This window comes from Catharus ustulatus, chromosome 5 (genome assembly GCF_009819885.2).
Source record: "Catharus ustulatus isolate bCatUst1 chromosome 5, bCatUst1.pri.v2, whole genome shotgun sequence".
Lineage (NCBI taxonomy): Eukaryota > Metazoa > Chordata > Aves > Passeriformes > Turdidae > Catharus > Catharus ustulatus.
This window is the reverse complement of record NC_046225.1, coordinates 64,309,096-64,336,470: the sequence shown is the minus strand read 5'-3', so window position 1 is coordinate 64,336,470 and position 27,375 is coordinate 64,309,096. Positions and strand designations below refer to the sequence as shown.

At 42.8% G+C, this 27,375-nt stretch overlaps 3 protein-coding genes across 5 annotated transcripts in view; 1 reads left to right on the top strand and 2 right to left on the bottom strand.

Moving 5' to 3' along the window:
- The first annotated feature begins 738 nt into the window (after positions 1–738).
- LOC116996709 (grpE protein homolog 1, mitochondrial-like) lies at positions 739–6,719 on the top strand. Its single transcript, XM_033060650.2, has 4 exons — positions 739–834; positions 1,649–1,817; positions 3,230–3,311; positions 5,801–6,719. Exons 1-4 carry the CDS (start codon positions 764–766, stop codon positions 6,145–6,147), a joined length of 669 nt encoding a protein of 222 aa, XP_032916541.1. The 5' UTR covers positions 739–763; the 3' UTR covers positions 6,148–6,719.
- A 5,355-nt stretch (positions 6,720–12,074) lies between these two features.
- On the bottom strand, positions 12,075–14,714 carry LOC116996708 (transcriptional adapter 2-beta). Its single transcript, XM_033060649.1, has 2 exons — positions 14,429–14,714; positions 12,075–13,191 (listed from the first exon to the last, which is right to left on the bottom strand). The coding sequence occupies exons 1-2, from the start codon at positions 14,696–14,698 to the stop codon at positions 12,199–12,201; spliced, it is 1,263 nt and encodes a 420-aa protein (XP_032916540.1). The 5' UTR covers positions 14,699–14,714; the 3' UTR covers positions 12,075–12,198.
- A 4,361-nt stretch (positions 14,715–19,075) lies between these two features.
- Positions 19,076–27,375, bottom strand: part of LOC116996699 (TBC1 domain family member 14) — a 41,117-nt gene continuing 32,817 nt past the window's right edge. For all 3 annotated transcript variants that reach the window (XM_033060632.2, XM_033060634.2, XM_033060633.1), the window contains exons 11-12: positions 20,545–20,803; positions 19,076–19,303 (exon numbers count right to left, since the gene is read on the bottom strand). In XM_033060632.2, the coding sequence (XP_032916523.1) occupies positions 19,238–19,303; positions 20,545–20,803 (325 nt within the window). In that variant the 3' untranslated portion in view covers positions 19,076–19,237. The remainder of the gene's footprint in view (positions 19,304–20,544; positions 20,804–27,375) is intronic.

Here is a 27,375-nt window from a genome sequence, read left to right as displayed (position 1 = left end):
CAGGAATCAGGCTAACAGCTGCTGTTCAGGCATCTGTGCATAATCTAGCACGCAACTTCACTGCTGTACAATAAATACATGACCCTGATTTTATCCCCCTCCCCTTTAACGAGATACTGACAAAGTACCTGACCAATGGTCCGAGTTCAGCTAAACCAGTATAAAACAGGGTTCCCATAGCCTCCAGTTACACAGGACATTTGCACAAACAGGTGGCCAGATCTGGAACTAGTGGATTAGCAACATTATCCCATTTAATGAAAGCTCATTATTTCATTAAATGAAATGATTGTTCATCAAGCGCGTACACAGTAGTTACAGGCAGCGGGTGTGGACGGAAACCTCTGTGTGGAGGTTTGCAAATTGCTGATGTGTGCTACAAGGTGTCATCGGTAACGGGATTATCCAACATTTAAAATGAGCTAAAATCTTCAAAGTTTTCCAGTCACATCCGGGGCAGGAAGGACGCGCCCCACAAGAGCGGCACCAACACCACAGCGCGCCTCCCTCTCCCCTCACGGGACAAAATGGCCGCCGGGCGCGCGCCCCGCCCGCGGCCCCGCCCGCCGCGCGTCACCGTGGGGCGAGGCGCGCGCACCCCTCTGGGCGCTCCGCCGCGCCCCGGAATAGCCGCCTGTTCGGCCCGGGGCGGCGCGTCCGCTCTGCTGATTGGCTCCCGGCCGCGTCACTCCCGGCCCGGCCGCTCGCTGATTGGCGGAGCCGAGGGGGCGGGCCGAGGCGGCCCGGCGGGCAGGAAGGCGCAATGGCGGCCGTGGCCCAGTGCGTGCGGGGTGCGCTGCGCCCGCGCCTCCCGCTACTGAGCGTCGCGCTGAGGTGAGGGGGTCGCGCCGCGCCGCTCGCCCGACACCGGGCATTCGGGCCGGGGCCGCGCTCACCGCCAGACCGGGAGGAGAGCGAGGCTCGGTCTCTCCGCGCTGGGGTCCCAAGCCCTGGGGGGCCCACATCCCGCGCCGCTCTTCGCTACTCCCCCTTGCCCTTCCCCGGGAGAGCGGTCCGGCCCGGCTCGGCTCGGCTCGGCTCGGCCCGGCACTGCGCGGAGCCTGGCGGCTCCAGGCCTGCAGTGTGGCGGACGGGGATCCGCGCCCTTGTGCGAGCGCGGCGCTGATCCCGCACCCTCGGCCTTGGGTGGCTCAGCTCGCTCGGCCTTGGGAACGTCAGGAGGGGATGAAGAGTCATTATTTACACAGCAGGCCCTGTGCTGGCTGCCGTGCTCGCCCTGCACCGGGGACAGCAGCTCGGGGCTGCCGCTCCAGGGCCGAGCTCTGTTCTGCGCCTGTGTTTTCGGGGAGGCTGTTGCCGGCGATTGCATCACGGAATTTGTTTCTGATGGAGCACAGTGCTGAAAACATCCCCTTAAAAGTTCTGTGGCTATAAACTGAATGTAGTGGACGCTTACAAGCTGATATCTTGCAGCAGTTATTTTCTGCTACAATTTAAATGGCCGGAGATCTGCTGCTTTTGAGGGAGGGTTCTGCACGCCGTACTCACAGGCCTAGAATTGTATGATTTCGTGCTTTGATGTGAGAATTTTGTGGACATTATGTGTTAAAGTGTCTGGTATGTCTAGAAAATGCTGATATATTACAAAATAAGCAACAGAATAATAATGTTAATCTTTTTGCCCTAGAACATCTCCACGACTGCTTTGTGCAGCAACACAGCAGAAGAATACTGGCCAGAACTTGGAAGAGGACCAGAGCCAGAGCCAAAATGAGCAGAAGGTGGAACCCAGCTCTGCTGAAAAATTACTAGCTGAAGAAAAGGCCAAACTGGAAGAACAACTAAAAGATGTTACTGTAAGTGTCTCTGGGTTATTAGGTTGCACAAGTTACAAATCGTGTGCCCAAGAGCCTGCACTGTGGATTCTTAATGTAGAGTCTGGTTATGTGGCTCCTGTTTAGTTGTATAAAATCCAAAATTTGCTAATTTTTTTAAACTTAAGAGTACATGTACTACAAGATCTGGGATGCATACCTGGACAAAAATTAAGATCTTAGATAATTTCTTTCCTGTTTCTGGATGGAATTGGATCTTTTCCAGCCTGAAAATTTGTTACTGAGTTTTACATAGGTTTTGCTCAGTAGACAAGTAATTTCTGGGAGCCATGGAACAGTGTGAGTGTGTGTTAAGAACAGACTTGATGGAAACAGCTGCTGACTTTCCAAAGGTCAGAGTTAATGATGCTTAGCTTTTATACAATGGTTTACTTAGGCCATAACTAAGTTCAGAAGTTTCAAACCTTGTCTGAGAGCTCTTCAGACTTGAGGCTGAGCATCACATCCCTTCTTGTGGCCTTTTGTGTCTTGCATTCTCTCCCATGCACAACTCCAGCAGCTGAAGCATGCCCTGAGATGTGGGAGGTGGACATTAAGCAAAGACATTAATGAGCACTTTATATAAAATGTCATTCTGGAGCATTGCAGACTTCAAGGAGTAGCCCAGAACCTTCTATAGAACCAGCACCTGTGGATCATGTGTGGATTGAGTTTGCTTTCTGTTGCCTTTCCCAAAGTTCTACAGGAAACATTTGAGATGGCATTTAATGGGTCTTTGTTGTTGGTTGCCTAATGCAGCTCTTCAGGCAGCTTATTGACTGTTTTCTATTCTGGCATACAAAGCTCAAGCATACTCAGTGTGGAAGCCATTCAGGGTTAGTTAGTGAAGTGCTGAGTGTAAATTTTTATTTTAATACTTTTATTGTATTTCACATCTTAGTGCCTCTGCTGGTAAATAGAAATAGAATAAAACTTGACCTAAACAACAGAGTAGTTAGGCTTCGTAGTTTGTAAAAGCTGAGAAAACTGGAAGACACTCTGTGGTATGTATGGAGAGGGAAGAGATGGTTTGAAAGTCATGGCTGGGTTGTATCTGATGAAGGATTTCTGGGAGCACACAGCAGAAATACTGTGTTCATAAAACTTCATATATCTGTGGAGTGAATTTTTTTTCCAGCTAATTTGTTGAGAAATACTAAGAGTTTGGAAAACTATCTGATTTCCTTTCCCTCCTTTCTGTTGTTGAGGAGTGAAGCAAACTTTTGTCTTGGTAGGATGGATGGTGTGGTAATTGGCATGTTGTTTCAGATTAGCCTGAATGTGAATTTAGGCTGTGAAACTGTTTAAAATGCTGTTTTATACCAAATATGCTGAATTTTTGTCAGCTGCCTGACTAGGAGGAATAACTTCTGTTACTGGTTTTTCTTCTTTAGGACAAGTACAAGCGTGCCTTGGCAGATGCAGAAAACGTGAGGCAAAGAAGCCAGAAGCTGGTAGAAGAGGCAAAGTTATACGGTCAGTGGAGGCTCCTCTGGTGTTTACTCAGTAAGACCCAGGAAATGCAAAGCCTGGAAAAATGAAGCTGACTGGCCTTGCAGTATTGACAAGTTGTGCTTCCCAGTGATTCTGACTGCTTGCTTAAAAAATGCATTTGAGGCAAAGAGGTTTCAAAGTTCCTCAACTTGCAGCAGAATTGTGACCATCTCTTCAGCTAAGGGCAAGGCTTAAACTGCTGAAGTCAGCAGCTGACATTTTCTTTAAATTGGAATCTGGTTTCCCACATTGTGCACTACATTAGTAGATTTTTTAGCAAGTTTTGCAGCCTGAAGTTTGCCTTTTTCACGTCTTTTGGTCTCAGATCTGACCAAGAGCATGGAATATTGGTTTGACTTCTGGTTTGGGTTTTTGATTTATTTTTTTCTTTTTTTTTGTTGGGGGGGGGTGTGTTTGGTTGTTTTTTCCTGGGTTTATTTGGTTCTTTGGTTGATTGATGGGTTGGTTTTTTGGTTTTTTTTTGGGTTGGTGAGGTTTTTTGTTTTCTTTATTTGGTTGGTTGCAGTTTGGTGGTTTTTTTGGGGAGGTTGTTTTTTGTTCTTGGAGTTTGTTTTGAATTTGGTTCTTTTTTGATTTTGGATATTTTTGTGTGATATTTTGGGATCTGTTGAAGGTGATAGCTTTCAAATAGAAGTAATACCTCTAAATGAATGGATTCTTTTCAGTGCTAGCAATGCACAATCACTGGCTGTGAGGAGTGCTAGCAGCACATCTTCCTTCAAGAGCCAGGCTAGTAACATCTGACTTAGCTTTTAATTTCCAGCCCAAATCTGTAAAACAGAAATTGTGTGCAAATGCTGCAGCAGCAGAGTGCTATTCTATCCTGGTGTTTGACTGCCACTCTGCTTCAAAGAATGAGTTGCTCTTTTTCACCACACACCATACACAGCTGTATACTTTTAATTCTCAGTACTCAAGTTCTAATTTCTGAATACAGGGTCTTAAGGTGTGCTGTAAGAAAAAGTACATAAATACTCTTGCATTCTTTTTCGTGGATGTTTGATTGCTTCATCCTGAGGTTGCTTTGCAATAGGCATTGTTTCACTAATGTTCTACTTACTGCAAAGGACTTGGAGTCATGTCTGAGCTCACAGGTGCTACAATAGAAATGAATTTATCTTGAAAACTAGATGACATATAATCTGTAAGCTTTATTGCTTGTGCACAACTGCTTGTTCTGTTGGAAAAAGAGAAACTAATTTCTGAGACTTGCATAAATTCTGAGTTGTAGTCAGAGATATTTGCAAATATAATGTACGCAATAACAAAATTGAACCAAACCACCTTCTGAAGAGTTTGGTTACTTGGTTTGATCCAGATAACTAGGCAGCTCATTTATCTGTTTGGTACAGTTCAGCTCCAACCACAGCTCTAGCTTTTAGTTTAAAACCATGGCAGGTTTTTTCGGTTTTGTTTTTGGTTTTTTTTTCTTCAGATTTTTGGAACTACTTGGACATTGTTAGTTACTGTTCTGTAAAGAACTCGAGTCTCCACAGAGTTGTGTAGTTGTTAGAGAGACCCTTTCCTGAGAACTAGCTGATCCCCACACATCTTGTAAGGTGCTTCCATAGTTGTGAGGATTTTTTATTTAAACCAAAGACTTGGCCTCTGGTAATGGTCATACCACTCCTTGGTAAGGAAAAACAAACCATCTAAAATGTGAGCTAGAATTAAAAAGGCTGACTCTGGCATAAAAAAAGAAACCCAAAAAGCAAACCAAAACCCAGTGCTGTTTGTCCTTTGCTTACCTCCATGTAGAAATGTGTTATTTCAAATCAGTTAAATCAACTGTTTTGATTTTTTCTTGATTGCTAATTGCCTTAAGTGAGATTCGTCCAGATTCTCTCTAGTGTGAGCCAGAGAACAGCTTCAGGACAAGGACTGTGATTAACTTGGAAATTGCTCAGTATTTGCAAGGCACAGCTGCTGACTCTGTAAAAGAGGTTTGCAGTGGGAGGGAGAGGTGCAAGTTCTTTTCATTCAAGGAAGAATCCTTGTTCATTTCTTGAAATCCTCATCAGTCTGATTACACTTTGTTTTCTGCAGATCTTTTTATGACATTAGATTAAAGGGTAGGAATAGGGCAACATGATGCTTTGAATGTTAGGTGATGAGAGGGACAGGAGGTAAAGTCATCTGAAGGTTGGAAAGAATCTGAACTGTTATTGTTAGGTCATTAGCACAACATGACTCTTTTGAGTTGAAATAATTTGTTTTCCGTAGAAGTGGAGGATATGGTGTGGATTTCAAGGTATCTGTAATAGTTCTTTATTATCATCCAAAACTGGAAAAAATACTTTACCCCAAATGATTACAGTATTACATATCTTCTTAAAAGTCTCAGAGTGGAGATTACTGCTTTAGCTTTTGGGGTTGTGAGGTTGGGAGTTTTTAACACTTGTTTCTCTCAGTGGACTAATCCCATTCTCTCCTCCTTTATACATTTTCAGGGATCCAGAGCTTCTGTAAGGACTTACTAGAAGTTGCAGACATTTTGGAGAAAGCAACAGAAAGCGTTCCAAAAGAAGAAATTAAAGATGACAATCCTCACTTGAAAAGCTTATATGAAGGTCTTGTGATGACAGAAATGCAGATTCAGAAAGTGTTTAAAAAGCATGGGCTGATCAGACTGGACCCTGTGGGAGCCAAGTTCGATCCCTATGAACACGAAGCGCTGTTCCACACTCCCGTGGAGGGGCAGGAGCCCGGCACTATCGCGCTGGTATCCAAGATTGGCTATAAGCTGCACGGGCGCACGCTGCGGCCCGCCCTGGTGGGCGTTGTGAAAGACGCTTAGCCGCTCGAGCTGAGAGTTTCAAATGCCATACAACTATTAAACAGCTGGATGGTTTCTCTCTCACACCATGCTTCCCTCGTTCCTCTGCTCCCTGAGAGGTTTAAATGAGTTGTTGAGGTCTCCCAATGAAAATGAAGTTAACTGATGAAATTCTCCCGCTTAGTGGCCTTCAACATCACTGTTCCATAAGCTCTTCTTCAGTGAACTACAAGAGCCATTAAGCCCTCTGATGCTTTAGATTAGATAATGGTTTTTACAACTATTGCTCCTGAGAAGGTGAATTAAATTGGAAAGAATGAAATGCTCACAAGAATGTTGCAATTTCAAGTTTATCACTGTGTGTAGATTGAAAATGCAGATAGTGGTTCAAACACTTCCTTTGGTTTTGTAAAATCTCACACTGCAGAAGTGGGTGATGTGCAAATAACCTGCTTTCTGCAAGCACCCATCAGTGTTTTCACACTGATGTGATAAATGCCCTCTTTTGTCTATTCAGAAATGATCTCTCTCAACAACTGAAACTGAAACCTGTGTGAATTCTGAACTGTAAATAAATGGCAATGGAGATTAGATATCTTTTGTAATTGTTCAACCTTTTTGTCCTGTACTAACATTGAATCAAGAAAATCATCTAATATTTGTATGGCATTGAAGAACCAATAGAATTTATCCTATCTCTGGATTTTTAATTTAATGTTGTATAAATCGGTTTAAACAATTTTTATAGTCTTGTAACTTCCAGCTTTGCAATCAGTTTGTTATGCAAACTGTAGTTACAATCCTGCTGAGAGCCAGAACACCCAAAGAAGTGAGTTGCTGAGAGTTGGGTATGTGATTTCTCTTAGACTTACATAAATAATTGCATGTAAGTGGCTCAAACAAAACTGTGAACTTAGTTTCATTATTTCTTACATTTACTCAGCTTGGATCTTAGGTTGCACCAGAACTTTTCCCTTGCCGTGTCTGACTCCACCTGCTGCTCCCAATCCTGCAGAATCAGGCTAAAATACAACACCTGAGCTACATTTCACCTGGATAGGAGTGGGTGGAACCTGGCTAATTATACAAGTAAGGATCCATCCTCTTGTATCTTTAAAGCCCACACTATTAACACACAGGACAGAATCTTCAAACTTAGGGAAGTTATCAGGCTCTGTAAAAAGTAAGTACATCTGAACTTTTTACCATGTTTGTGGTTATTATGGATTAAGGAGTTTCTTACCCTAAAGTCAGGTATTGATTGTATTTTTTGTGGTTCAGATGCAGAGTAGCCAAGAGCTTACTGAACACTGGACCTACTAATGGAGAGAAGTGATTACTTAGTTTTTCCCAGGGCTGGTTTCCCTCATGGAAATTAAACAGTTAACCAGGAAGAGCCTAAGTGCATTAAACTGTTTGGAGGTTAGTCATGTTAGTCATATTTAAGGATTCATTCTTTCTCTTAAGAAAATGCTTCACCTGAGCAGAGGAAACAGTCATGTTTTGATGTGTGAAGAAAACTATAATGTTGATTTTTTTAAACTAATTAAGTACAGGGGGGAAATGCAAAGATTGAGTTTAAAAATGCAGGGTTAAAATGGGGATTCCATATACTGAAGTTGAATATGGAAGTATCTTTACTCCATCTGGGTTTAACACAGTTGTGTGAAGTAGGATTGAAGAAATCGTTTTGTTGTGCTTTGGGATCTGTTCTCACAACTGATGTCAAAAATGGACCAGGTTCCATTTTACCTTTTAAAGCTAAAATTTTATCATACCTTTTAAGAACTGTCATGTGTTGTTTTGTCCCCTCCCAATCCCTCTGGATCTAAACTAAGTGTAATAATAATATCCTTAGTATAGAAGTTTTTCCAATAGGGAGTTTGTAAAACAAAGGGACACCTTGTTCCCTAGCAGATGAAGATTTTGTTAACAAGCTTCTCAGTGCCTCATACTGTCAGTTTTGGACTATATCAATTCATTCAGGGTGTTCTTAAATACAAGGTCCTGTTAAACGCTCAGAACAAGGCTGATCTTTAAAGTTGGTAACTGAGTCTCTCATTAAAGTGGTTCCCCTTCCCTGGCCTGTCCTCAGAAAGGCTTTGGTATGGAGTGGGTGGGTCTGTAGAGAGCTACAACCACCTTGTGCACTCTGCCCTACCCCAGGAAAGAGCACTGAAGAAATCAAAGAACAGAGGAAAGTGGTTCTGAAACTTAAGCACCCAACAAAGCTACTACCAGTACCAGCTGTCTCATAGACTCACTTCCACCCATCACATTTAGCTACAATGCATCTCTACTCCTTATTGCAAAGACTTAAGCCATTTTCCTCATTACCCAAGCTACATTATGGTTAAATCAGTCATGGAAAGAAACTTTAATACAAGTTTATTTACCAATACACAATGCAAAAATGTAGTAAAATGCTGTGTGCGCAACATCAGTCTTTGTGTGATTTCAGCACAGGCGTTTGTGTGTCTGGCACAGCTACAAATGTAAACTTCAAATGAATGCAACATTCCCTTTCTTTAGAAGAAAGAAGCTGATGAGCTGAACACGCTCATGGGGTATCTTGCTTCCCAGTATTTAATGTGTCATCACTTAGGAGTGACTGGGGCACACGCAAGAACATTCTGTGAGCAGAGAAAAGCAGAAGGCTCAGGAAGCCTCTTCCAGTTGCAAAGGAATCAAACGCAGCGGCCGCACAAGAGAGTAAGGGCAGAGTGCTTAGTCTGGGTGATTTCCAAGGCAGTTCCTGGTCACAGACCAGTGCAAACCTGCACCCACTGTTCTCACTGTGCTGGGCTGCCATGAGCAGGGGGCAGGAGGGGCCAGAATCTCTGCAGCATCCGAGCCCAGCACTGGGCAGTGCACACGGAGGGAGATGGAGGCTCCCTCCAACACAGCTGGGTGGGACACACAGCACAGCCCCTACCCAGAGCACAAGTGTGTTGCTTTTTCACAGGCTTACATCAATGCTGTTAAGACAGATACTATCATTAGTAATAACTTTAATTAGAAAAGTTAAGAGCATTAAGCATGTAAAACACCTTGTCATTAGCAACATGAAGGCTGGGTTATTTGTACAGTACAGGAAGCACTTCCAGAGCAACACAAAATACAAGTTGAAAGAGCTCTTTGCCATCTCAGCCCCTTCATCACAGAAGACAAGCAGCATAGCTGTAGTAAATTGCTGGATTAACATTAACTGCATCTCAATTTATAAGCAATCAAACAGAAAACCAGCAGCTCATAACAGAGGAATGCTTAGACTAAATCAGTTCCATGTGAAATATGGAACAGCAGCATCCTCTAGTGCAAGTTACCTTTAAAATTAAAAGCATAGCTGACAATGAGACATTGCTTCTAGGGAAGCCCTTTCCAAGGGACTAGTATTTGCTAAAGCAAACGTTTACCACCTTGAGTTAGCTTGCAAGTACAAAATAAATATTGATATCCGTATTGCATACATTAAAAATACTTTATTTTACATTCATTTTGATGTTCAATAAGTTACATCTAGCACCAAAGAAACATTTTGGAAAGGTTGAGGAATTAAGAAGCTACAAAGAGTAAATGCAGAATTCACTTCAACATTTAAATGACTCATTGGTGCCTAGATTTTTTCCTAAGTTATTGTTCACATGGGCTTTATACTATTGCTTCAGTTTAACTTAGATGTGCCAAAACAGTGTAGAAATAAGAAAATCACAGATTTGAGGGGAAAAAAATCCAGAAGAACCAAAACCAAAACAATTCTCAAACTCCCAGCTACATGCAGAACTGAGGCTTCAAAACAGCATGTTATGGCAGTAAGGTAACAAGTTACAGGAAGAACCAAATTGCATAACTAGAATGCTGGAAAGAAAGACTGAGCTTCCTTCTGACAGGAGTAGGACAGAGAAAATAACCAAGGGTTTATACCTTATGAACTTGTGCGCTGCTTGTATGTGTATATCGGGTGGAAGTGGTTATTAAAGCTACTCAGCACATTGCAGTTAGCTCACTGCTGCCAAGAAGAGACACTTTTGTCTCGAATATGCCACAACAAACCACTTAAAAGATAAGTCAAAGTATTATATCCCAGAGGACATAGCCCTTACCTTTTTTGAAGGGACATAACATTATAAGCTCAAAAGAAAAAGGCACTCGAGTTTTGGTTTTTTTCCTTAGAAATGCTGGCTTTGTAATTTTACCCCTATTATTCTAAACTCACTGGTAACACTAGCTTGGTAATGCTGGATGTATTAAATGAAACCCAGTTCTAATCAGAATGCCTCTACCAAACTGTAGAATTAATACTGGTTTTGGATTTTGTGGTATCCTCACTGACTAAAGCCCAAAGGGTCAAAGCAAGATGACATTTCCATATTTTGCACTCATATTGAAGCCAGTCAGGTTCCAAGTTTTGGTACACCTGCACTCTAGAAGACCTGCCCAGCCTGCCTCCAGTCACAGCTTCCTGCTCCAGACATGACCAGCAGAGAGGCTTATGCACAAGTAATTTTGCATCTTCCACGTGGAAACCACCATTTCTTATTAATTTGATTAAATACCAGCATGGGAATTGAAGGATGAAATGGGCACAAAAATCTTTTTCTAATCCTCCTTCAACATCTTTCCCTTAATTAATAGATCTTACTGGAACAGTACTGTGGGTCTGACATTTGTGTTTCCCACTGTGTTACATCCCAGCTGGTGCCTGGCTCCAGCACACTCCAGGCTGCAACTGTAAGAACTGGAGGAGATCCCTCCCAAGGTGCAGTGTTCTTCTACTTGTCAGTAAATTCAGATTCAAGGTGCCTGGGCCAGTACCTTTCAAGGTATGTGCAATGAGAACCCTACAGTGGCTGGATTAAGCACTCCAAATTTAGGAACGCTTTGTGCATTTTGACCAAATCTGTATCAATTGTTATTTCTGTTTTTAAAGACCAATCTTGGTGATCAGGCTCCATTTGAGAATCTTGCTCCCTTTCCCTAATTTTCCAACGAAATTCAGGAGGCAGCTACACCTCCTCAGCCCATATGAGCTCAGCAGTTAAGATCCCAAAGGAGGAGGAGCAGGCTCCCCCAACAAGGACAGTGATTTTGCTACCTGAGGCTCTCAGTTTCTGCTAAACACCTCACTGCCTGTTCTCCCAAACCCCATTTCTGGCCCAAATCGGGTACCTCATTGTAGCTGACCCCTCCTCTGGAGCAGAGCACCACAGCTGCTGGGGATTCCTGACACTCCAGTACCAAGCAGGAAATGTCAAAGCTTCAGAGGTGCCTGTTTCAGGAAACTCAGGTCAAAGCAATGCCCAGATTAGCTGGGAGCTCTTCAAGAACCCCCCTCCACAGCACAAGTCCCTGGAGGCATCTCACCTACCACATTTCCTTCCTTCGTTCTTTCTTTCCTTCCTTCCTTCTTTCTTTCCTTCCTTCCTTCCTTTCTTTCCTTCCTTCCTTCCTTCCCTTCCTTCCTCTCCCTGCCACGGCTCACCCCTGCTGTACTCTCGACAGGAACTCTCATCCCGGTGTCCCCACGCCTTGGCTGTTACTAAGTTACTAAAAGTTACTAAGGAGAATGTTCCAAAAGCTTAGCAAGGGTCACAGAAGTCCCCGCTCACCTGCTCCCGAGCACAGGACTTTTGTAAGCTTCACTTTGCTGCCAGCATTATGCGACAAAAAAAACAAAAGAGGGTGAAGAAAGTTTCCAGCAATTGAAACTATCTCCTACCTTCAAAGAAAAGCAAGGATTACACTGATATTCATTTATCCAATAGTACGGACTAAAGCAACTACTCTGGGACTACCGGACTTGAGTAAGTTCACAAGAAAAAATCTGTTCTAATAATGTACCAAAAGCAGTGAAATCCAATGTAGAAGTTTCACAATTAAGTATTTTCCATGATCCAAAGCAACAGTCTATTTGAACCACCATGGATCATGATGACTGGGGGGGGTTCTGTATTTGCTCTTTTGTGTTTTTAAGCGACATGGTTTCTGTATCTTTGGGGAGGGAAGGAAAAAATAACAAAGTCCTTGAGGCTGTAATGGGCATCTGCTGTGCTTCTTCAGATCAGCTGAATTTCATGAAGCATCCCTGGATATCCAACCACTTTCTGTCAAAAAGTTTAAAATCCTTTTCTTCAGTACCTTATCTAAGTAACTAGGAAGGCGACTCTTTGAAGGAATTCCTTGTCTTTTTTGGAGATGGTCTTTAATGATGATAGTTTTTACAGTCACATAACGTGCAGGACTCAAGTTCAGAGAGCTGCAGAGCACCTTTTCCCTGTCCGATAAGAGTTCAAAGCCAGGCAGGTTTTCAATGGCAGCAAATTCACCTTCTTTACCCTCTTCCTTCCCTCTCTTGGAACTAGCTATGTTCTTGTTCTCCTTCCTCTTTTCCCGTTTGTGCCTGGCCGCCTCGTACTCTGCCGACTCCTCCATTTTGGTGATCCCATTTCTCCGATACCGCTGCAGCTCCCGAATCTTTGCTCGAAGTATCCTCTCCTTGTGCATGTTCTCAAAGAAGTCTTCAAACTCCTTACAAGACATGAACTGGTACAAGGGCCTCAGTTTCAGCCTCAACTCCTTCTCTTCTTTTGTGATCTTTCGTTTGGGAGCTTTCTCCTTGTCTTTTTTATCCTTCCCCAGGAAGGCCGGCACTAAATTATAGTCTCGCGCGATGTTCTTCCGCCGCTGCCTCTCCTTGAGTTTCCTCACGTACATGTCCACGTGAGCTCTCTTTAACTCGATTTCCACGTCGTCGTCGTCGTAGTTGACCGAGAGGCCGCTGATGAGCGTCTCGGCGTCCTGGTCGTACTCGATCTCGTAGTCGTCGCGCAGCGGCATGTAGCCCAGCTGCTGCTGCTCCGCCACCGAGATGTCCAGCGGCGGCAGCGGCGTCGTCAGGCTGGGGGACAGCGGGCCGCCGCTGGGACACGTGTGGTCCGTCACCCTGTTGGGAATGGTGTCAGGGATGCAGGCTTTTCCCAGGTTGCCGTGGATATACATGCTCACGTAGTGTTCCATCACCTCCTGAGGTGTTCGGGATGCTCCCACGTGAGCTGCCATGTCCTCCTAAACAGAAAAAAAGGAGGAGCGATAAAACGATTCCCATTACACCTCCAGCATAAGGAGCACCCAGGAAACAGCACGACTTTTTCCTTGCTCCTCAAAAGCCAACTCCCAGCACCTAAACCTCTCTAGCATTACTGGCCATATTTCTATCAGCTCTGCAACTTCAGCTCTGGATGAGGGTTCACAGCGAATGGAGGCAGCTGAGCCATGAAAACAGCAGCACCTGGTGATTCCTGAGCACCCATGGCACTCCCACAAAGCCAGCTCACCATGACCAGGAAGATTTCAAGTCCCAATCCAACACCAAGAGCATTGTACAACTTGGGTTTTGCTTGTTTATCTCACATTACTGAGGAGCAACATGGAAATAAACAGTATTTACTGTAAAAGTAACTATTTTTTTTTCTAGTTATTTAAGGACTAAGCAAGCTGCAATGATTGTACATTTCAAGGTTTTGAAAAAGTCTTCATATTTAATGAAGCAAAACATAAGTAACAACAAATAAAATAAATGAAAAATGAATCAAATGGTCCAGTGGAGGGCAATGATGAGGACTGGGGGACTGGTTGAGGCAGCTGGGCTTGTTCAGCCTCAGGAAGGGGCAACTGAGAGGGGACATTACCAATGTCCATCAGTATCTGAAGGGAGGTGTCAGAGGATGGAGCCAGGCTCCGCTCTGTGGTGCCAAGCAATAGCACAAGAGGCAGCAAGCAGAAACTGATGCACAGGAAAGCCCCACACGTACACGAGGAAGAACTTCTTGTCCGACTGGGTGACTGAGCACTGGGACAGACTGCCCAGAGCAGCTGTGGAGTCTCCCACACTGGAAATAGTCAGGAACCGTCTGGATGCAATCCTGTGCACTGTGCTGACCCACTGCAGTCCTTCCCTACCCGCCCCATTCTGTAATTTGAAATGATACTTTCTTACTGCTGCTTTTTAAAACCAAGTCTGGCTGTGCAGTGACACTGAAGGCGAGCAGCCAGCCCGCAGCTGGACATGCCGAAGGCAAAGGCCGAGCACGGTAAGAGGCAGGTACGAGATCTGAGACACGGGCGGCTGACGGGAGGCAGAGGCAGGAATTGGAGCAGTGACAGGTCCGAGCTGCCGGGTGCGCTCCTCGGAGCAGCGGGGAGCCCGCCCGGAGACCGAGGGGCAGCCCGGGTCCGGGGCCGCTGTCAGGGCCGCTGGTCCGAGGAGGAGGATCGCCCCCGCCCCTTGTCCCTCGCCCCTTACCCAGTTGCCGAAGCCGAACTGCTCGATCGCGTCCAGCAGCAGCTGCTCCTCGCGGCTGCTCCAGCCGCCCTCGGCCTCGGCGCCCCAGAGGGTGAAGCGGCCGCCGTCCACCAGCTGGTATCCGTGCCATCGGCGGTGCGGGCCGATCTCGGCGCCCGCCGAGAAGCACTCGGGGCAGAGCTCGATGTCGGCGCACTCGGTGCAGCGGAAGCGCAGCGGGCTCACCTCGGCCAGGCAGTACACGCAGTACTTCTTCCCCAGTTCCGCCATCTTACCCCGCCCGCGCGCGCGCGCGGCCGCGCCCCCGGCGCCAGCGCCGCCAATGGCAGCGCGCTCGGGGGGCGGGGCCTCGGCGAGCAGCGGCCAATGGGGCCGGGGCTGGCGGGCGCGGGGGGCGGCAGCGCGAGGGGCCGGCTCCGATTGGCCCAGCCGGAGCCGCCTGCCCTTGCCGCGGCCAATGGGGAGGGGCGGCCCCGAGCGGAGCCGCGGCGCAGGGGCCGCCCCCAGGGGGCGGGGCCGCGCTCGGGCAGGGGCGGGGCCGAGCGGGTGCCTGGCAACGGGGGAAGCGGGGCGGGCCCGGGGCCCGAGGGAGGAGCCGCGTCACTGTCGCGACAGCCCGGAATCTCCTCTGCCCCGGGCAGCTGAGGAGTAAAGAAACAGAGCGATTCGTCTTTTAGCTCTACTCCGCTCGGCCCACGCAGAAAACAGCAGGCTGAGGCGTGAAATCCAAACGCTTGGAAGTGCCGTGGCTGCCCGGAGAGAACTGGTCAAGGCCCCACGGACTGAGAGCGTGCGAGGAAAGAGCTCGGCTGCCTGCACGAAATCCTGGTGCTCAAAAGGAAGGGATCGCGTGTGCAACTCCTGTAACAGACACAATATAAATATCTTTCAGTATCGAATCAGTGTTAGAGAGAACAAATCTGATCTCACGTTCTAACTCTGCACAGCAGGAGATGCTTCAGTGAAAAGTGGGAGAGCTGCCTGCTGGATAAACCAAGGCCACGGCAGCCAAGGCTTTCCTGCGTTTCCACGCGGATCCTTGTTGCCCAGGCACTGCCTTCTCTCCCCTCTTTTATTTGGTCCTTCTACCTCTTTCCACTTTAGCATCAGGAAGCTTCTCCACTTTAAATTCTGAAGTTACACCTATGTCAGAAATAAAATAACCCTACCTTAAGCATAAAAATGCTTTGTTATTATGAAACTTGGAATGAACTAAGATTTCTCCTTTTCAAACAAAGCCAGGACAAGGCATTCCTGAGTTCTGAGCATGTCACAAAGATGTATTTACAACTATTTTTCATAATACATTTATTAGACCTCAGGCCTAGTCCAGAGAAAGACATATGAAAAGGGATAAAACCACAGGCACAGGAAGTATCAGCTCTAAATGTCCCAGGGAATTTAACAGGTATTTTAACATGAGAACTTGGAAAGCATCACAAGTCCTCTACCTTCAATACACAAATGGCCCAAAGTCCTCTTTTTGAACGACAAAAACTGCTAAAGCCACCTGTGAAGAAAAAGACTAGTACTGGAATTTTTAATATCTGAATTACACTGACAGCAGTTGATTAAGATAACTTTACATGACTTTATTTAACAAAACCATATATTTACAGTTGAAAAAAGTTCCAGTTTGATACACATATCTAAACAAAACAAATGTGGTAACTACATAACCCCATTTAAACATGATGTACAGGAGATGTACCGACACTTCTCTATATATCATTCTTGTTTTGAAACATTCAAAAATAAGCTGTTACAAGGTACCTTTTCTTTCCAAATGAAACTGTTTACCAAATGAAATAACATTGATGACTCACTGCAGATTGAAGTTGCAAAACTGCTTTATTATAAAGTGCAGATTGTAAAGAATCCCAAAGCTGGTTGGAGTTTTCTGGTTTCTCTGATCTGCTGCACGTTCAGTGGTACTTTTCATGTATTGCAGCAGTTTTATTTTTCTTTAAACCCATGAAGAAAAGAATGCTTGATGGGGACATCTGCTCCATTAAAGAAAATCTCATGCATCTTGTTACAGATACTTTCAAGCATCTGAACAATAAAATTGTCAATTTTTAATGCAATTCCCTGAATTTCTTAAAGAAGATTTCTGTATTACCTAATTAAGAGATTTGGTATACTGCAAGAAACTTGAAAAGCTCAGTGGCAAGAAATTCTATGCCATTACTACTCAGCTCTGTTTTTATCAAAATTCAAGCATTACCTTCAAATCAAGTTATTGAGAAGTTGAAATAATTGCATGTTTAGGCAGGTGATTTTTTTCACACATATTTTTGTTTGAAAACAAACTGTGCAAAGCTCCTTATTGCATTGCTGTTTCTCCATTAAAGAACATACCTTATATAAACAAAGAAATCATTTAGAAAATATATACAACTTCTAAGAACAGATCAAATCACAAAACAAAGTAGTTACATTTGCAAGTAACAAACAGTGCACAAGTGTTGCAGCAGGCCTTTTCCCCACAACTATGCCCACTGTCTCTGTTACATTCAACATCTTATTGAGAAGAGAAAAAGAACAGGCTGTAGGTGGCTGCAAGATACCTAGTAGCTAAAACGCATTTTTAAACCAGACAAATGAGCCACGCTGTGGACTTGCTTTAAAAGAAAATACAAATGTAGTTGCAATGAAGACTTAAATCACAAAGCCAGTTACAGTACCACCTAAACATGTATATTGAGGAAAAAGTGATCTCTGTGTTCAATAAACCATTTAAAAGCATAGTGCAAATGTTTCGGATGGTAGGCCTCTCGTATTCTTCATGGAAAGGCATTATTTGTTGTGGTAATAGAAAAAGTAATATTAAAAAACACTTACTGACCTTCCTGCTTTCTATTGCACTTCAAAGCAATGGAGCATACAAGTACCAGTCACGGGAGGACAAATTCTGTACAAATTCATATTTCCTATCACATCTTAACATCTATTTTCAGTAAGTGATGACCTAGATGATGTCTTGAGGAGGACTTGAGATGACTAACAAAAATCCACATCCATTACACCAGCTACACAAAGTGGACAGGAGAAGAGGTCAATGAGGTATCAGACTTGCAGGCTGCATTTGCATTACACATCTTTCAAAGTGATTATGAGTCCTCACTTACCAGGGCATCTTGTTCTCACTCTCAATATTACAATCAAATTATCCCTCATAGAAATAATGTCTGTACCAAAGGACAGTGTTTTCATTATGTCCCACAGTCTTTTACAATGTATGTTGAGCTGAGCAGTGTGCAACTATTCTTCTTGTTTTTATTCAGACAATGCCAAAATAATCAGCATAAACCAGCTGAAGAGCACTGGGAAACCACTGACCATACAGCTGGAGGATTTAGTAATGCCTGTTCACTGTTAACACAAATATTGCTTCAGTTACGTTTCCCTTTTCAATGATCATCATTAGTATAAAACAGGTTTTACACTATACACTATGCAATAAACATTCTTGTAAATCAGAGGCACTCATGATTTGCCCTTCAACATTCACCTGAATGAAGGGAGGATCTAAGATGTGTGAGGGATTTATGTAAGGGCAGTTTGCTGCTGCTGTAGTAACTTGCTCTCATGTTAGAGGTCAGATAAAATGCTCAGAAATGACAGCTTGTACTTATCCTGATGGTGGTCTGGCACATTTCTCAATAAACTTTTACTCGTCGCTCTATGGATCAGCTCCACATCCCATGTGTGGGAGCAGAAGCAGCTTCAGGAGATTGCACAAAACCTTTTCTTTTCAGCAGCAACACTGGTGAACACTAACTGCTCCCCTACCACCCTTCCTCCTTACTTCTGCCAGTGAGCAAAGCTGGGTTTAAAGTAGCTACCAAAATTGCTTTTAACCATTTATCAGTTTATCTGCTAAGCCCAGTTTCATCTCCATGACTGGACACATGGCACATGAGTAAGTAGCTGGTAGGCAAGAACATCCCAAAACAGCAGTGCCCCAGGAGAGGAACACATGGGAATATGCATTTAGTAGTATGTGACCTTGGTTTCAAATAGAGGAGAGACAGTACAACTGGGAAATGATGCCACCTTAGTACTAGAACCCTCTTGGTGAGTTTGGAATCTAGTGTGATGGATGGAATTTCCTCTATATGCATCCAGATTCGAAAAATAAATTCCAAGGCATCCTGAAGAATAATTAGTTTTGCACTGCTAGTTTGGCTTCCCTTCCAAGCTTACTTTCTACTTAACTTTTTCTTATTAAAGGAATGTAGTTCTATGTCTACATGATTTCTTTGGTAAATGGGACCCACAGCCTACAAAATCAGAAGCATTTCTAAAGAAATGGTCCTTACATTAAAATACCAGCACCAGTTATCTAAAAGCCAGATCCAGCTACTGTTACAGGTACTGGAAACATAGCCTGCCTAAGAAAGAAACAGGAATAGCTGTCAAAGCAACCAACATTGCTGAATGTCCAGTCTTTTCAAATATCCAAGAAAAACAATTTAGAAAACCCCAAACCCTTGATTTTGTTTCACTGCCCCCATCAGAAGTATAGAATGTGTAATGCTCTCCACAGCATATGCTCATACCACCAAAAGGTTAAGGCTAGGCCTAGGTTTAATTTATGAGGGGTTTATCCCCTAATTTTCTTTCCTCTTTGTAATTTTTTCACTCCTTCTCCTCGTTTTTCTTCTCTCCCCTTTAAGGCTATTCTACTACTAAATAGAAGTCTGAACTAACACTTTGATTTGCAGGCTCATACATGTCAAACAGTAATCAATAGTTTCACCACTTTAGCTCTTTTTCCAGGAGTCACCGGAGGCAAACCCAACATTAACGTTTGAGTGAAGGACTTCCTTTTTCCATTTCCCGGTTATCTTTCTGCAGAGCAGCCAGTATCTAGTAATTTCAAGAAATGAGAGAGAAGAAAAGCATTAGATTTTAAAAATTTCTCAATAATGCATTCTGAAGAGTTTCCAATTATGTCTGAGCAATACTATTTTAACTATCAAATGTAATTAAATTTAGAGTACTCTCCACCGACAAGAGAGCTCTCCCGTAAGTCCTTGTGACATGGTGGATAGAAACAGATTTAACAAAAGGTGTAAACTCCATCTGCCCCCCAACACACACTTTTGAAGCCTGTTATTTAGGGTACTGGGCAGAATAGGACTCCTGTCTCTCTTCCCCATGAGAGAAGCAGCAGCAGGCTGGGAATTTATTTGGAATGCAATCCTCATGCACACATGGTAAGTTCAAGGAAGGTGAGACAACTGAACAACCTGTGGAGCCACTCCTGCTGTGAAGGTTAGAAATCCTCATCTGGAAGAGAAAGCTGGCAATCCCCAGCATTTACAGGCACTGCTACCCCAGGAAAGAATCAGAAACACCCAGTTGCAGCTGAATTGCCCCAACCACTACATTTAACACTGCCTTTCATTTTCTCTGTAAAAAAACAATTGGATAAAATGGGCAGAGCTCTATTATGGAATGACTCACAAAGTGGACTGTATTGCTGCTTTGAATGAAGAAAGGAAAAAAAAGGGGGAGTTTCGACTCTTCAACATGAATGGCTGCTACAGCCACTTAATGACTTCCACATTCAGATGACACATCTTTTTTCTTTAAACTGGAATTTAATTGAAATTACAGTGATGAAATGATTTTTGAAATTATTTTTTTTGCTAAATCCCAATAAAGAAGTCAGAGATGCAATCACTTCTGTAGAGCCCAAAATTAGGCAGAGTAGAGATCATCAAGATTAAAATGACTGTATGATAGCGTCCTGACAAATTGTCATCCTCTTTCAAAGAGTGGATTTCTGCTTTTAAGTCTCAAGTGGCAATGTTACCAGCAGCCTTTGTAATTAATAGATTTTCAAAGTTGTGTGACTTTTTACTTTATAAATTTCACTCAATATTTCAATTTTGAATGTTGGCTGGGATCTCCCTTTCCAGAGACTAAGCTGAGGGAATCCAATCATCTCCATGTATGCTAAAAGTACAGAGTGAGCTACACAGTCCTACCTACCGTTAAAATCAAACGCTAACTCTGCTAAAACATTCTTCCAGATGTTGCTAAACCCCATTTTTATGAGTAAAGTAAAATCATCAGTTACCAAAGACTGACATCCTCTTTACCTGAGCCCATTTTTTGTTTCTACTTTGCATCTGAATGGCAGCAATAGATGTGAAGATCTCTTCCGAAGGCAAGTCCTCTGGTAGCTTTGTTAAAAACTGAGCTATATGAATGAAGTCCATTTTGGTCAAAATATCTTCAAAAAGTTTTAGTATTCCCAGCGCTGTACGGAATAAGAACTCCTCTCCATCACGGCAGAACACATCCCAGACACGACAGGCCAAGTCCAGTGGCAAAGATTTGCTGTACAATGTGAATATCCTGAAAGGCAGAACAAAATGTTCAGAGTTACTGGACAAGAAGTCTTGGATACTCACAGAAGTACACACACCAATCATCAGTAAGTTTGAGGCTTCCCAAGTATTTGTAATTGAATATTCCTTTTTATATTTCAGAAGGACTTCTGTTAGTTGCAGCACACCAATGCATGAAACAATATAAAACTGTACAACCATTAAGGCACAGTCTCTAAGTTTGATTGTCTTGGATAATACCAGAAGAAACAATATACGTGGTTTTACAACAGGCATGTGATGACCACAGCTATAAACAAAGGGCCATTTAATCATCACTTCCAAGCTGAGAATCGATGCAGCTTTAGTTGCAAAATCTCAAAAAGCTGAACCTTAAGATAAACTGCAATGGTAATTTTGTGGTTCAGATAAAGGAGATGAGTAAAATTAACTCTTTTGTTCCGGACTTGATTGTCTGGCAAAGTAATAATGGCGTAAGTTTTGGAGGAAGAAGCAGCTTGAATTCCCTTGAGTTGAAAGAAACAGGCAAGGCAGGATGTCCAGAGAGGTGTAGATAGTGATGATAAGATGGTGGTTCAGTGTGCCTGTACAGATTTGATCTGAAGAGAAAGGGTAATACCAGAAGCAACAGCTTCCTACCAGTTGCTAAAACTCCATTCTCACTAACTACCATGGGCACATTTCTTCCTTCACCAAAATGCTGACAGCCTTGCAGCCAGAAACAAAAAATTGCTCCCTCCTCTCCCCTTTACCCACCACGTTGCTGCACAGCAGAGCAGGAGCATTGCTGCCAACAATGACCTAACAGCAAGCAATGAGAATTGAGTTTCCTGTAATAATTTTGCAGTGTATAAGGGGAAAGAGTTACAGTGTTTTCTTCCTTCAGAATTCAGAAATAACTTTTTCACAGATGCACTGCACAACAATCTCGATAAAACTGCAAAGAATTCTCTCCCCAGCAGAGGTCAGCAAAGGCTCAAATTTCAATGAAACCTTCCCACAGCTTTTAACAAAAAGCTCCTTTTCAAGCATGCTGAATTGAACAGCAGTTTTCATGTGTTTAAAATTACCCTCTATTCCCTCAATTTTTTTATTTGGGAAATTTGGATTCACAATAAAAAGATAAAATGAAACAGATGTATACACACACATATATATAGGTATAGAATAAGAAGTAATGTATTTTCACAGCAAAACCTAATAATCAAAGGTTTTCTGCATTACCTGCTTTTTACTATATAAAAAAAATTATTTGAATGATATGTTGTTAAGTATATGACTTCTGTGTGAATCACCATGCTTTAGAAAAAAAGAGAAAAGATATTAATTTTATTAACATGCTGAAGAAACTGAGCTAACATTTGCACAAATTCAGGTGACAAGTGAATTGCAGGTTTATGATCCTTAGGATTTTATTGTTTTTCCTATTTTTACATCTCATTGCAATCTTCTTATAACAAATGGAAACATTTAAAATCCTGCTCTCCAAAAAGCTAAGTTAGAATTATAAAAATAAATTAACAAAAAGTATTGATCTGAGATGAAAAACTCACACATCTGCTCATCACACATAAAGGTGTAAGAAGTGTGATACAAGCACGCTCTTTGGGTTACTGGCTGATCCTGCACTGCAGACTTCATTTACATTTTACACTCTTTCAATCTTTTTGTACAGTCACACACCATATAAAACCATACTGCCACAGAATACCTACACGGCAGAATTAAGACTTTTTTCTGGTACACACATACACACAGGAAACAGTAATAGGTTTTCAATTTAAAAGGAACAGGGTAATAGGAAGCAATTCAACTGAGTCCTTTCCTGGTCACCAAGTAGCAGTAAACACCCAGCCAGAACAAGTCCTTGTTAAAGATAAGTAACAACGCCAACTTTCAGGACCTTTGTTTTTATTCACAAAAGCCATTATTCTGTCATGATTCAGACCTAACCTGAATAACCCATTTCTATTAAATCTCCAACTATGCAGAAAATTAACTATCAAAAGAAAGAAATAATTTATCAGAGTACTTCTTTTGTATGAAAGGATTTACTCGCATCAAAAAAGCTGTCACATCAAGTCAGGTATTTGCCATTGAGCTCTTCATAATTTGCACGGAAGCTCCATTTACAGGAACTTAACAAAGCAATTAACTTTAGTTAATATTTGCATGGAATTGATGCACCAAGCCAAACAGCAGAGAATGGGCCCCCTAGAATAAGCAGTGGAAGGTCAGTAGGGATCACTGCTTAGAATTTCATCCCTTCAAACACTTCCTACTAAAAGACATTTTTTATTAGACATCGGAGCTACTGGTCTGAAACTCAGCTGGAATTTATTGCAGTAATAAAGCAGCTGCCAGACTGAGGCAGTTCCAGCAGCATCTTTCAGCAGCAGTGGCACACTCCTTGCACGACCTGCTGTCACTGTATTGTGTGATGATTCTGTCTGCAGCTCTCTTACAAGCCACTCTTAAGTCACAGGTGCAGACAACACAGCTAACTCACACAGAGATGTCCAGTGTCAGAGCAAGGCAGGTGCAGGCTCCCGGCCTTTCTCTGTTTGGAAGAGGAAGAAAAGAAGCACCAGATGCTCCTGCTTCTCCCCAGCCCTGTTTCTGATCAAAGTGTACTTTGAGGTAGGTGCATGAAGTCCTGGCTGGTTTGGTGCTCACAGCGAAAGCATACGACCATAAAGTCATCAAGAAAGCAAAGCACTGCTATCATGATAATCATAAGCTCCATGCTTCCTTCCTTGGCTTTTTCTTCCCTCCTCTCCTTTTTTCTCATTTCTTTCTAATTAAAAAGGCTTTATAAGATACTAGCAAGAGCAACGCTGACAGGCCAGATTTTAGATTGGCAACGCACGCACAACACTGATGCAAATCAGATCTTATGTATTTTTGCACTACACATTCCTTTCCCACATCTGTAAATTTTAAAATCATTTCAGTCTTAAAAAAACAGTAGAAGTGTTTACTTTGTTTCTTATTTGGAAAAACAAAGAAAAGTAAATACTATTTAATATAAAATGCTGACTGCAAGAGAGCATTTTCTGGGAGGCATGGACTATGCTTTTCTCAATGTAACAGAAAGCAAACTTATACATACTTAACTGGAAGTGCCCACTAAAAACGGGCACAAAGTGGCTTGGACCTTTATCCTAACAAGCACATGGTGTCAATAAAAGTCCATATTCACGAAGCACAATCACAGTCCATGTAAACTAAAGAACCACTGATCAATCCATCAGTACAAACACAGCTCTTGGCTATAATTATTGCCAAAATCATTTTCCTGAGTAGGGATAAAGAGGTGTTTGTATAGCAGCAGCAGGCCATAAATAGACAGCATGTGCCCTTGGCAAATCCACATTCTACTCTCCTCACAAGAGCCTGTGGATCATCAGCTGACAGAGTTAGAGGCTGAACTGGGCTATTCTGATGCACTATTTCCCCTCTGTTTTTTGTGAGCCTGACTGCACACTGCTCTTTATGGTTTTTTCACACTTGATCCCCTTTATACTCACCAAAAAAAGTGAAACCGTGTATAGTTTTTTAATTCTACAAGATTTATCAGTTGGAGTTTAGGCTTAAAGCACATGGGTCCTTTTTAAATTAGATGCCTTACTTGTGGCAGGTATCCCCCAATAATCATGTCCTTTAATGAAACTATCCAGTCCATGGAGTTTTCCCATCATAGAAAGCAGCAGTGGAACTAATCTGGGAGGGAGGCTTTTTTCCCCTAAGTGCTCTATCAGCTCCAAGAAAACCTGCACAGCTGGGCCACATACAACATTTCTTTTTCTTGGAACATACCCCTTAAAAATGATTTAAGCACACCAATTTTACTGCTGTTCCCTGCAGCATGGGTGACAGCAAGAAGCACAAAGCAGACTAGTTGTCTCCACTCTAATTGTGGCAGGAGCAGGAGGGTTTCCCAGCAACTGGTTTGTGCAGCACTGGCTACTGGAGCTTCCCAGAGCTGGCACCAGCTGAGATTTACTGCACACATTCCTGCACAGTAACCACACCAGCCACTAGAATAGCAGCAGGCATCCCTTTGGAGCTCAGAACAAATGTTCATTTAAATAAAAATTAATGTTAGAGCAAGGCTGTTTCACAGAGATTTTTACCTACATGCAAAAGGTCTGCCTACTCAAAGCAATGCTGTACCATATTCTTCCCTGACTTTAAATACACTGCAGCCACACTCTTAGTGGCAATTTAAAGAAAAAAAAATCTAAACCTGCTTCCTATAGGATCAAAATATTTTTGAAGTAGAAAATATGTATATGTATGCACTCACACACATATGAATACATTTACACATATCTTTAAGTAAAATATGTAAGTTTTATATAAATACAATGTTCATTGTCTAACAAAATTACAGACAGAGCAGTATGAGCTGTGAAAAGGTTTAATAAGGTATTGGGCAGGTCTATCTCAAATAGCCTACATTCCTGTGGCAAGATCAGTATTGTCACTAGGGATGGGAAGGAACACAGTAAATTGTCCTTGGAATTAAAATAAACAGCTTGAATATGGATGCAGGCAGCCAGCAAGAAATGTTAATTGTCAGTTCACTAATACAAAGACCTTGAGAAGCACGATCCACAGTCACTCCTCACTGAAGTCTCCTTGAAGTGCTCTTAACACCCACAGAGGTAACAAAAGGGGGACCTGATATGCCTCAAGACACTTCAATAACACTTCAACACAGACTTCATCATTCAGTTCTTCACTCACAAGTCAGTCATTTTTCTTCTTGGTTTGTTTTGGTTTTGTGTTTGGTTTTTTCCTTATACTAAGAGAGAACAACTAATTACATAAATATTCACTCAAGAAAATACAATAAAGAGTATTCCATCAAAGGTTCCTTTCTATGGTGCTGCTTTCCAGCATCTCATTCCCCAGTATATCCACATATCCAGGATTGCCCCATCCCAGGTACAGAATCCTGATAGGTTACTGTGAGAGATGGTATCAAAATCTTTACTGAAGTCTAAAAATATCACATCTACCCAGCTAGGTGGGTAACCTTGTCATAAAAGGAAATTAAGTTTATGAAGTAGGACTTTCATGTTGTGAACCTGTGCTATCCTCCAGGTGTCTTTCAATATGTCCCAGAATAACCTTCTCCATTATTTTACCACTCACTGTAGTGACTCTGACAGGCCTTTAGTTTCCAGAGGCACCCTTCTTGAAAATCAGGACAATGTTTGCCAGCTTCCAGACAAATGGAACTTCTCCAGATTTCCAAGACTGTTCAAAAATCATTGACAGAGGTCTCATGATGATATCAGCCAGCTCAGGTCCCATAGACCATCAGGTTGGAGCAGCAAATCCCACACAAGTTCAGGGTTGAATGGAAGTTTATCATCCTCACACCCATGGTCTTCCAGCTCACGGCTCTGAGACCCCCACAGCACATCATCATTGTTAAAAACCAAAGTGAAGACAGCATTAAATATCTCTGCCTTGTCTGTGTCCCTGCTAGTAAGGTGACCATGCTCATCATGTAACAGGCTGATGTAATTTCTGGACTGCTATTGGGATTATTGCCCATAAATAACCCGCTGATTTCAGTGTTCTCTATCCAGTTACTCTCCCACATGTTTACAGTCATTCTAATGTCCCTTTTATTCAATTGCTTTCTCCACACACAGCTTTCACAACACTGAGGCAATACAATTTCAACATCTTTCCTCTTATCATTGAACACACCAGTCTCTCCTCTCTTTCTTCCCTTCTACCTCATCCTAGTACTTCTGCTATTCTCTGTGCACAGATCTACTTCAGTTTAATGTTCTCAGCCTTCAGCCATAAAATCCTTCTCATGGTATTTCTCTCATTAAAGAGAAATATGAGAAAAATGAGCCTATTCATTACAACCCCAAACAATTTCCCTACACATGATGCATTAAAATTTAATCCCAGTGTAACAGCCAAGTCACACAAAGCCAATATTACACAACCCTCTGTGCAACAGGCATATACAAACCATGCAAATCAAGCAAAGGCAGCACCAGAAGTCCATCTGGAGCTGAATCAACCAATGGATGCTAAGGACAACAAGAGGGGATTTCCTGCATCAGTAGGTAAAAAAACAAAAAGGGAAACCATGAGCCCACTGCTGAACAGGGCAAGGAACTCAGTGACAAGGAATATGCAGACAGCTGTGGTACTCGCTGTCACCTTCATCTCAGTGTTTACTAAGACTTCCCTTTAGGAATCCCAGGTCCTCCAGACCAGTGGAAAAGCCTAGTCTAAGGAAACCCTGCCCTAGCTGGAGGAAGATCATATTAGGGAACACTTAAATTGGGCATATACAGACGTGTGGGGAAACTGTCTAGTGGTGTTGTGAGGCCACTCTCAATTATCTTTGAAATATCCCAGTGATCAGGGGAAATTCCCGAGGACCTGAAGGAAACAAATGTCACTCCTATCTTTATGAGACAGGATCCAGGGAACTACAGGTTGCTCAGTTTCATCTCCATCCCTGAGAAAGTAATGTAAGAAAAAGTCCTGAGATCATTTCACAACATATTATTGGCAAAAAGGTGATTGCAAAAA